Source organism: Equus przewalskii, chromosome 7 (genome assembly GCF_037783145.1).
Source record: "Equus przewalskii isolate Varuska chromosome 7, EquPr2, whole genome shotgun sequence".
Classification (NCBI taxonomy): Eukaryota; Metazoa; Chordata; class Mammalia; order Perissodactyla; family Equidae; genus Equus; species Equus przewalskii.
In genome coordinates this window covers 47,142,004-47,154,165 of record NC_091837.1, presented here as the reverse complement: position 1 = coordinate 47,154,165, position 12,162 = coordinate 47,142,004, and the positions used below count along the sequence as shown (strand labels likewise).

The window sequence follows — 12,162 nt, the reverse complement described above, 5'->3', positions numbered from 1 at the left end:
ACACATTTCCATTTCTCATGGATAAATGCCTAAGAGTGGAATTTGTGAGTCATGGCGTAGGTGTATGTTTACTTTTATTAAAAAAACTGCCAGACATTTTCCCAAAACAGTTCTACCATTTTTCACTCACAGCAGCAATGCAAGATAGTATGGTTGCTCCACATCCTCACCAAAATTGGTGGCAAGTCCTTGTAATTTCAGTTTGCATTTCTCTGATGACTAATGTTAAGCCCTTTGTTATATGCTTTCAAATGTCACTTTTGTGAAGTGGCTATTCAAATCTTTTGCATATTTTATTGGGTTATTTGTCTTTTTATTATTGAGCCGTGGGTGTTCTTTACATATCCTAGATATCAGCCACTTGTCAGATTTATGTTTTGTGAATGTTTTCTCTCTGTCTGTGGCTTGCCTATTCATTCTTTTAATAGGATCTTTTGGGAGCAGAAGTTTTTAATTTTGATGAAGTCTCATTTGCCAATTTTTCATGTTATTGTTTTCTGTGACCTAAGGAAACTTTGCTCATCTTCCGAATCACCAAGATATTCTCCTATATTTTTCTCTAAAGGTTTATAGTTTTAGCTCTACTTTAGTCTGATCCTTATTGATTTTTAGTTTTTGTGTATAATTTGAGGTAGGGATCAAAGTTTATTTTTTTCCCATATAAGTCTCCAGTTATTCCAGAACCATTTGTTGAAAAACTTTCTCCCCCACCTCCCATTGGACTGCTTTGGTATTTTTTATGAAAACTCAAATGTCCGTATAAGTGTGGGTGTGTTTCTGTGCTCCCCATGCTGTTACACAGATCTATTTGTCTATCCTTATGTCGACATCATACTGTTTTGATTACTGTAGCTTTATAGTTGGTCTTAAAGTAAGATAATCTAAGTTCTCTAACTTTATTCTGCTTCTTCAAGACAGCTTTGGATATTCTAGGTCATTCATATAACCATGTAAATCCACTTGTCAATTTCTACCCAAAAAACCTGCATTAACTCTTTAGATCAATTTGCAGAGAATTGGTATCTTAATAATATTATCTTCCAATACATAAATATGTTATTTCTTTCCATTATTTAGGTCTTTCTAAATTTCTCTCAACAATGTTTCTCACCTTTAGTATAGAGGTCTTGCATGCCTTTTGTTAAATTTATTCCTAGGCATTTTATGTTTTTTGTCACTATTTTACATTGAATTTTTATTTCATTTTACTATTGTTTGTTGCTGGTATATACAAATACAATTAATTTTTATGTACTATCCTTGTATCCTGCAATCTTACTAAATTCACCTATTAGGTCTGGTAGTTGTTCTGTATATTCCTTAGGATTTTCTACATAGACAATCATGTCATCTGCAAATAGAGCAGTTCTACTACTTTTCCAATATTACTGCATTTTGTTTCTTTTTCTTGCCTTATTGCAATGCTGCAGACCTCCAGGGCACTGTTTAACAGAAGTGGTGAAGGCAAGCATCCTTATCTCGTTCCCAATTCTTAGAAGGAAAGAGTTCAATATTTAACTACTAATATGATGTTAGTTGTACATTTTCATACATGCCCTTTATCAGATTGCAGAAATTCACTTCAATTCCTAGTTTGCCAAGAGTATTTATCATAAAATGGGTATCGATTTTGTCTAATGGTTTTCACATGATTATTCTTCTTTGTTCTGTTAATATGATTAATTACATAGATTGAATTTTGAATGTTCAATCAACCTTGCTTTCCTGGGATAAACCTTACCCATCATAATGTATTACCTTATAATATATTGCTTAACTCTATTTTCTAAGTTTTTGTTAAATACTTTTGAATCTATGATGTTCATGAGAGATAGGGGTCAGTAATTTTATTTTATGTAATGTCTATCACTTTTTGGTATCAACGTTATGCTGGTCTCATCAAACAAGTTGGGAAGTGTTCTGCCTATTTCCTGAAAGAATTTGTGCAAGGTTGGTGTTGTTTCTTCCTTAAATGTTTAGTAGATTTCACCAGTAAAACCATCTGAGCCTGGCACTTTCTTTGCCAGAACGTTTTAATAATAAATTCAAATTCTTTCATAGATATAGAGCTATTCAGATGTTCTGCTTCATCTTGTATTAGTTTTGTAGTGTTTAAAAAATTTGTCCATTTAACCTAGGTTGTCAATTTTGTTGGCATAAAGTTGTTCACAGGATTCTTCTATTTCCTTTTAATGTCTGTAGTCACTCTAGTAATAAACCCACTATTGTATAGGATATTGGTACTGTTTTCTCTTTTTTCCTGACCAGTGCAGCTAGAAGTATATTAATTTTGTTGACCTGTTCAAAACGCTAGCTTTGGGCTTTGTTAATTTTCTCTATTGTTTGCCTGTACTCTCTTTTGTTGAATTCTGTGCTTATTTTCTCCCTTCTACTTACTTGAGGTTTATTTTGCTGTTCTTTTACTATATTCTTAGGGCAGAACTTCGGGTGATTGATTTTAGACTCTTATTCTAAATAAGCATTTAAAGCTGTGCATTTTTCTTTAAGCACTGTATTAGCTGCATCCCACAAATTTTGATGTGTGCTTTTATTATTACTTAGTTTAAAATCTCTAATTTCCCTTGTTATTTCTTCTTTGTCTATGGATTATTTATAAGTGTGCTATTTCATATACTGGAGTTTTCCTAGAGATCTTCTTGTTATTGATTTCTAACTTAATGCCATTTTGGTTAAAAAATATACTCTGTAACTATACGATTTCAATCATTTTAAGTGTAATGAGACTTGTATTATGACCCAGACTCAGTACAGTTTGTCTTGGTGTGCGTATCACGTGCGCTTGAAAAGAATAAGTAGTCTGCAATTATTGAGTGTAGTGTCCTATAAGGATGAACTAAGGCAAGGTGTTTGATGGTGTTCTTCAGATCATATAGCTTTGCTGACTTTTTAAAATTTAGTTCTATCAGTTGCTGCTAGGGTAATATTTAAGTCTACAACTGTTATCATGAAATTGTCTATTCTCCCCTTTAATTCTGTCCAAACTTGCTTCATGTATTTTAAGCCTCTGTTATTAGGATTATCTTGTCTCCCTGATGAATTGACCCTTTTATCATCATGAAATGTCCTTACTTAACTCTTTTAATGCTCTTTGCACTGCAGTCTATTTTATCTAATATTAACACCACCACTCTATCTTTTTAATGCTTATTGTTTATATAATTTTTTCCATGCATTTACTTTCAGCCTGTCTACGTCTTTAAATTTCAAGTTCACCTCCTACAGGCAGAATATAGTTGAGTCTTTCTTTTTCATCCATTCTAACACCTTCTGTCTTTGAATTGCAGTGTTTAGTCCATTAACATTTAATCTACTTATTAATATGGCTGGAAAACAGGTCTACCATTTTCATATTTATTTTCTGTTTTCCCCTTTATTTTGTTTCCGTTTTGTGTGTGTGTGTGTGTATGTGTGCATGCGTATGTAAGTTTCAATCCTCTGTCCTTTTTATCTGAAAAAATTAAAATACATTTAAATTTATCTAATATTAGCCTTTTAGCTACACCTTTTTGCATTATTTTGTTAGTAATTGCTTTAGGGATTACAATGTACACCTTTAACTTCTCCCAGTCTGATAGGACTAATATTGTACCACTTCATGAAAATTGTAGAAACTTTACAGTCCTATATGTCCTCTCTGTTATTTATGCTATAGTTTCATAAGGATTATATATATATATATACACATTATAAGTCCCCCAAGACAAGATTATACATTTTGCTTTAAGCAACCCAATGTATTTTTAAAAATAGTCTTTTATAAGTCCTTTATATTTATCCAGACATTTACCACTCTGATACTCTTCATTTCTTTCTGAAGATCTGCGCTTCCATCTGGTATCATTTCTCTTTATCCTGCAGAACATCCTTTAGCATTTCTAGCAATGCAGATCTCTTCAGCAACAAATTCTCTTAGTTGTATTTTATTGTTGAAACACTTTTCTTTTTACTTTTCTTCTTAAATAATACTTTCCCTAAATATAGAATTCAGAGTTGACAGTTCTTTTTTTCCCTGTAGCACTTTAAAGATATTGTTCCACTATTTTGTGGCCTTCACAGTTTCTAATGAGAAGTCCATAGTCATTGTAATGTGTTTTTCACTATTCACTTTCAAGATTTTCACTTCGTCTTTGGTTTTCAGCAGTTTGACTCTGTTAGGCCCAGGAGTGGTTTTCTGTGTATCATCCAGCCTGGGGTTCAATAAACTTCTTGAATCTTAGTCTATTGTAAAATTTGAGGGATTTCCTGCCACTGTTGTTTGTTTTTCTTTCTTTCTTGTATTTTTTTTTTTTTTACTTCATTCTCTCTCCTCTCTTCTGGACTCTAATTATAAGTGTGTTAGACCTTTTGATATTGTCCAACAAATTCCAAAATCTCTGATCATTTTTATAAAAGTCTTTTTCTTTCTCTTCCTAACATTGGATAATTTCTATTGATCTATCTTCAAATTCACTGACTCTCTCTTCTATTATCTCCATTCTGCTTTTGGGCCCATCCAATGACTTTTTAATTTTATGTATTACGTAGTTCTAGAATTTTCATTTGGGACCTTTTATCATTTTTATTTCTCTGCTATTACTTCTTATCTTTTCATTCATTGTGAACATATTTTTATTTATATTCTTGAACATAGTTATGATAGTGTTCTAAAATCCTTAGCCACTAATTTCAACATCTGGGTCATCTCAAGATTGGCTTCTATTGATTATCTTTTCTCTTGAGAAATGGGTCACGCTTTTTTTGGTTCTTCAAATGCCAAAAAGTTTTGGATTGTATCCTAGACATTGTAAATATTATGTTGTAGAGACTCTGGATTCTGTTATCTCCCTCTAAAGAATATTGATTTTTTGTTTGTTTTATGAGACAATTAACTTGACTTTACTCAAACTGCAAACCGACCCTTGAGTAGTAACTCAAATCTCAAATAAATTATTTTAATCTTAGCTGGAATCTACGTGTGCATGGATGGTTCAAGGGTCAGTCAGAAACTTGGCAAGAATTTATACACAGAATTAGGGATTTCTTTTCTCTTGATTTCTTTTCCTGGACTCTCCACTCACTTTCTACGGTTGTCTCAAGCTCTGCCTCTTGTTCTTCAGGCCAGAAAATGACAGATTTTCTAGAGGAATTTTAGCCACACCACATGGCACCAACTTTGGCTTGCTGTCTGGCTAAAAGGCAGAAAAACATGTAATTCAGCCTATGTTGATCTCTTTTGCCAAGTGGCAGCTCCTCTCCAGTATCTTCCTGCTTACGTTTACTCCCCAGTACCTTCATATAATTACGTGGGTGGTGTAGGATTTTTGTTTTTGTATTTTGTCTATAGTCTATAGCTGTTATCTGTGGGAGGGTTGGGTCCTGTAGGAGCTACTAAACCATAACAGAAGCAGAACTCTCTCCTTGTTCTTTGATTATGAATACAATACAAAAGTTAATTATGCTGAAATGTACACTTAAATGGTTAAAATGGTAGATTTTATGTTATGTATACTTCACCACAATAAACAAAAATGTAAGTTAATTATGTTAACTAAATATTTAACTTAAGCAAGGTATTTTAATGGGAAAAAAATGCAATGAGCCTAAACAAGATTTCAATGATTTCATATGCAAAAGAAAAATGCTTGGCAGAGCCACTGTGAAAAAAGAACTATACTGAATGTTTTCCAAAGTACAAAATATAGTATCACTGAGAGAAGGAAGAGGAGGAACAGTGTATTCTAAAGACACATTGAAGGGGCTGGATCCTTCATCTGGAGAAAGGACTCCAGCTACACAACCTAGTCCAGTGCTTCTGCAGCTTGAACGTGCATATGAACCACCTGAGGGTCTTGGAGTGCATAGCCTTAAGAAGATCCTGGTATCTTTCACTTATGCATGAAAACTTGTGATTTATAACAAGTCTATGACTTATATTTTACTTCTACTTTAGCAATGACAGATGATGTAAAATGTGTGGCGTGGGAGATAGATGGAGACTGGCAGGTCTCCCTAAAGGTGTGTAGCCCTGGTTCCATGTAAATGGGCATCTCATGTAAAGAGTGTCTCTTTAATGACAACATTAAACACATAAAGAACACCACTCTAAAAGTACACAAGACAGAGTGATAATATAGACCAAATTCATGAAAATTTTACATGATTATCTCAATGTAGATATACATATACCCTCCTCTCCCATATACTCCTCTTAGCTAAATTCCAGTGAACTTAATTGTCCTATAGAAGGGGTGAAGAATCAGTGTTTCCTATTTGGTGTTGACGGCAGACATCATTAATTGATCATGATGTACTTCCTCACTGATTCAGAATCCATTTGAAAATAGGATTTACAGGCAGCACTGAAGTTGATACCTATTTGCCCTCCTATCATAGAGCCTTTCTACCACAAGATGCATAACAGTCAAGAAGACAGCCAGGAATTCTCTCCATTTAGGTAAAGACCTAAATGAAGAATCTAATCAAAGGAATTTAGGCAAACCTGCATCAGTCCATATTCCTTACAAATTACAAATTCCCTCTAAATTATTTCTAGCTAACAAGGTCTTTTGCATACACAAGTGAAGGAATGGTCTCAGAAAATAGTTTTAATTGCAGAACACTTTCTTGACATCTTTTTGGAGCAGGGCTTGCTGAATGCTCATTTCTTATGATGACACATCTACTTTGACTTAAATGGTGCCTCACCTGACAATTAATGCAGACCCCTCCGCCTGCATAGATGCCTTGGATATTCAGGCTTGCCTGCTGCCTCTCAACATCTGGATCATAGTAACAGTCGATGGCATGGCCATGGCAGTTGCATGCTGAAAAAAGCATACTAAGTCAGTATTCCATCATTACTATGAGACAGTAAATTCCCTAGATAGGATTACTGCTCATTGAGCTGTAATAAAGTCTATTCTGGAACATCAGGGATGCTCTCAGTGGAAAATTTTAGGGATTTTTATGCAAAGACCAGCCTATAATAATATAGAACGTATAGCTTATTTCATTTGATATTAAGTGGGAGAAGTTTCTCTTTTTAAAAAAATAAGATATATAATTACAACAAATTAAGATAAACCAAAATGCCAATTAGGCTTCATGCACAAAGAGAATACTACTATTGCTATTACCACTACTAACAAGAATAACTGAGCTTTTGGTTCACTGTGAAAAGTGTTTTACATGCATTATCTCAATTAATCCACATGATAACTCTCTAAGATAGGTACTATCATCCCCATAGCCCAGATAGGGAGACTGAGGCTTAGAGAAATTAAGGGATGTGCCCATAGTGATACAACTTATAAATAAGAGAGACAGAATCCTGACTTGTCTTTGCCTCCAAAACCTGTTCTCTCAGTCAATACTCTAAGCCTTTCATCTCAGCACTACTTATAACAGCGGTCAACTGGAAATAATCTTAATGCCTAATTATAGGGAAATGGCTAAACAAACCACCGAATATTTGGTTGACTATCAGTTCTATGAAGGCAGGGACTGCTCGTGCTTTGTTTGCAGTACAGCACTGTCCTCAGCACTGAGTGGGTGTTCAACAAACACATGTTGGACACACTTGAATCCACAGAATGACAATACTATGTGCCATCAAAAGATGTCACAGAGTTTTTAATAATATGGGGGAATATCAAAAGTATCAAGTGAAAAAAATCAGGATATAAAATTGTATAGATAATATAATCTTGAATATTTAAAGTATCTGTGAAAAAAACCCTAGAATACCTAACAGAATATTAACAGTGGCTGTCTTTGGATAGTAAAATTATTGATGATTTTACTTTATTTTCAAATAATTTCCAAGTTATCTACAAGTAATATATAATACTTCTAAAATTAGAAAATGTAATTTAAAGCCCATTTAGGATTTTCATCATTGCTAAGATGAAAAATATTTAATATGAGTAAAATTCTTACTCTTTCTTAGGCAGAATATATATTCTACCTAGATCAAATTTTCCAGGTCTTTCCAGCAATTTGAATGTTTCAATCAAGTTCTCACATAAATATATTATGGAAGACTAAATGAGAAATTAGAGAAGCTATCCTGTTTTTAACAGGCTAATCATTTTCTTATTTTCATTTTCCCAGTGGTGCCTGAATTAAAAAAAATTCAAGGCATTTATATTTACTACATCCATTATTCCTTAAGAAGTCTGTTTATTTCGAATTGCACTAATTGAAATGGAATTTAGAAAGCACCTAATTAATGGATTTTATTGGGTCTGATTGCCATACACTTTTTTTGTAAATTTTAACCATTTTAACAAGTTTAAAAAGGTTAAAAATTATGAAAGGAAATTTAAAAAATCTTTTCATATGTGTGGGGGTAGAGTATGTCATTTGCTGAAGGGTTCCATTAATCTGGAAAACTAAGCAAATTGCTAATGTTGGAGCACATGTGATAACACGTATTCAATCAAAGTATCCTAACCAGTGCCTGAAAGCACTGGAAGAAAGGACCCTGGAGGCTGGCCCAGTGGTGGAGTGGCTAAGTTCGTGTGCTCTGCTTCAGCAGCCCAGAGTTCACGGGTTCGGATCCCAGGTGCAGACCTACACATAGCTCATCAAGCCATGCTGTGGTGGCGTCCCACATACAAAATAGAGGAAGATGGGCACAGATGTTAGCTCAGTGACAATCTTCCTCAAGTAAAAAGAGAAAAATTGGCAACAGATGTTAGCTCAGGGCCAGTCTTCCTCACCAAAAAAAAAAAAAAGAAAAACCAAAAAAACAAAATAAAAAGAAACAACCCTGCTTACTACCTTTCCCTTTTTCTGGTTCCATTATCCGAGGGTGAGGAATGGGTAAGTCACTGAGAAGGAACCTGTTAACTATGACTATGAAGTGAGAATGGCCAGCCAGGTAACGTCCCTGGACCTAGAGATGCACCTGAGCATTCACCTCGGCAGCACCAACCCCCTCCAACAATGTTAGACTCTCTCAAAGCACTCTGGGAACTCCTCACCGGAAATACGTTTTGAGTAAGTTTTCTGGTCATAGGGATCATCAGTCTTATTTCTTAATAATTACAAAAAATATTTGGCCAAAAAAGTATAAAGCACAGATTCTTTCTTACCCGCCTAGTTCAACAAACTTGGATCCAAACACTTTTTGTTCATTTCAAAAAAGTAAACCCACCTTCAAATGCTAAGAATATTCAGAAAAAAATAGGGCACAGTCTCCAAAGCCAATAACTAAAGGTTACAAAAATATTTTCAGCAATTGGCATAAATATGTGGCTTCCTAAGGAGATTGGTTTAAAAGAGAATCTTCAGTTAGATGTCTTAGGACTTGTTTGTCAAAAATAATAATTTTCTTACTTTACATTGCACCCATAATTAAGGGCAGCCTCTCGTCTTTTTTCCTTTCTTCTCTGGTGTCCTCTGTCCCGCACTTACCTCAACCCTACTACGTACTCCTCCCACTGCCCCCCTGCACCCTCAATGCTTCCAGCTCTGTTTGGACACCAATCTCACCACCTTCTCCAGACCTTGGTCCTCAAAACACTTAGGGTTCCAATCCAGTAGCAAATCCTAAGCAATAGTGAGGGTTTAAGATTTAATAGTGGCTGCATCATATTTAAGACTGCTTAAAAGGGAGGCCAACATGTCGAAGCCCTCAGCCCACTCGTTGCATATAGTGCGTGCTTAAGACATACTAACGATTACAGTTGTCGTTATTTTTGTTTCATGTTTATATCTGAACTTACAGTGGGGCATTTTTACCTCCAGTCTGTGAGTTTTTCATTACAACAGACAGACCTGAGTCCCTAAGGCGGACACGATCCCACCCTCTTCATGAACATGGGGAAACTCCAGCGTCATGCTCAGGTAGAAATGAGGGGAAATCTTGGGGGGGTGTGTGGGGGACCCTTCCAAGCAGCCCTCCCTCAGTGCTCACCTTCACACTCATTGCTCTGCCCCCACGTGCCAGGCCGCCAGCGCCTCTGATTGTACCCAGCACAACAGCGATCACATGTCTCCCCACAGGTGTGGTGCCGGCATTCACATCGAAACCTGGGTGTACGGCAAAGCGCATCTCAGTGACTGAGAAGTTTTGATTACAATCAGCTGTTCCAGTGTGAAAGGCTGACAGTCATCACGGTCACCCGCAGCACCATTTACTGAGTCATTACGAGAACAGCACTTGCAGCACTTGGCGTTTATTATTTCAGGTCTCCCCATCCTGCTTATCGTCTCCATTTTGTGGATGGTGAGATCAAATTCAGAGATATTGAAACACTTGCCAAAGGTCAAGTGGCGATAAATGGAGGGCCAGATTTCAAACCTGTTTGTCTGGCCCCAAAGTCCCAGCTCTTTCTTCTCTACCACCTTATATTATAATAAGTGAACACACAAGCGAGCAACGGCTGAGTGTGCTGAGATGTGTTGAGTACCACATCTTCACAAAGATCTGGAGCAGTCCTGGGAGAAAGATCTGCTCAGGTTTCTTGCTCTCAACCTGGGGTCATGCACAGAGTCACTGAATCCAAGAGACAGTCACTAATAAGATCTCAGAGGACTCTGCTCCGAGAGGCTCTGCCAGCTGCAACAAACAGCTGCGTTGCAGAGACAAAAGCTGAGATTACTCAGCAAGGAAAAGGGGTAAAAACCTAAAAATCTACAATGTTCAAAGGATTATACATCACCTTAAAAATTCTCCAAGTTATAATGTATCAATACTGATTCGTCAATTGTAACAAATGTACCCTACTAATACAAGATGTTAATAATAGGGGAAACTGGGTGTGAGGTTTATAGGAACTCTCTGTACCATCATCACAACATTTCTATAATTCTAAATCTATTCTAAAATATGATGTTTATTTTTAAAATAAAAAAATGAAATTAAAAAAAATCTTCTCCAAGTTAAAATGAAATTGTTGTAGCCATGGCATTGGATTAGAACCCCAACTCTGAGCTGCCATTCATCTGGGCTTGAAAGAGAATTCAAAACAGTTGTCTAAGAAGGCTCTTGGCTGTGCCTGCGAGGAGTCCCTTGACCCTTCCGAGGGGAGGTGGGATGGCATATCTTCAGTTATACTCCTAAGAGAAGGTGTCACCCCTCGCCCAGCTCAGCTGCCTGTTAAAGTAAAAGGATACAGATTTAAATGGCAGCACAGAACAGCTGGAGTCCAAATGGCCTGCTGTCAGAAAGGCAATTTCAGCTCATTGCCAATGAAGTATTTGCATAAACTGGACTGAAAGAATATTTAGGGAAAATTGCTGGAAGAACATACAGTCCAACTGTTCTTATAGGGAGATTAAAATTTAGCATAACAAAAGAAAAAGAGCTGGGTACTCACCTGAATCATATTGGTACCCCCAAATAATTGCTTTTTCAGACTCTCAGCCCAGGCTGATGGTTGATATAGAAAACTCATCCTTGCACCTGCTGTAAGGATGTTATTGAATATGTTGTGGACTAGAGAAGTCTCCTCATGAGGACCACTCCATCTCAGCCCCAGGGCAATTTCTTATCTGCTCCTAGTGTCGGCAGTCATGCTTCTCCTAAGCAACCGATTACTTTTTAGATTATGATCATAATGAAATATGAAACTGAGCTGGTTTCCCTTCTTAAACTGACTGCTAGGAAGCTCAAAATTAAATTCATGATCCATCCATGTTTCCATGCATCAAGGTCAGCAAGGTATGCATGCTTGATTAAAGTCCTCTTCTGCCTCTTCATGGTTTCTGCTTGATTAGCAACTAGCTTTTCTGATTGTCCAGCCTTGGCTCCCTCCGTTAAGTCACTGAATCCTCTTAAACATAAGATTTTTTCCCACTCATGGAGGCTTCCATGAATCATTTGTACAGGTCAGCCTGTTGGGCAGAAGCAAACCAGCAGACAGGGGGATGCAAGGCAGTTGTGTCGGTGTAGACCAGTGGCAAACTGAGCCTTTCACCAAAGCATGGGGAGACGGCCTCTCCACTGACAAATGTTGGGAGCAACTCACTGCTCAGGACAGAACCCCTCCAGGTCTGCCAAGGTCAACAGGGCTTGGTATCCCTTCCAAGAGCTCAACATTCTCCAATGACTTTAGCTCCTCTCCCACATGGCGCCATTTTACCTCAAGCTCAGGGACATTAGACTGACTTTTTCTCCCCCTTCTCTCCAACTCAGGACTTCCCTGACTTGAT

At 36.7% G+C, this 12,162-nt stretch overlaps 1 protein-coding gene across 3 annotated transcripts in view; it reads right to left on the bottom strand.

Annotated features, from left to right (window-relative positions):
* Positions 1-12,162, bottom strand: part of LAMA3 (laminin subunit alpha 3) — a 258,466-nt gene that overhangs the window by 174,132 nt on the left and 72,172 nt on the right. For all 3 annotated transcript variants that reach the window (XM_070629807.1, XM_070629808.1, XM_070629809.1), the window contains 2 exons: positions 9,923-10,038; positions 6,706-6,824 (listed from right to left, as the gene is read on the bottom strand). In XM_070629807.1, the coding sequence (XP_070485908.1) occupies positions 6,706-6,824; positions 9,923-10,038 (235 nt within the window). The remainder of the gene's footprint in view (positions 1-6,705; positions 6,825-9,922; positions 10,039-12,162) is intronic.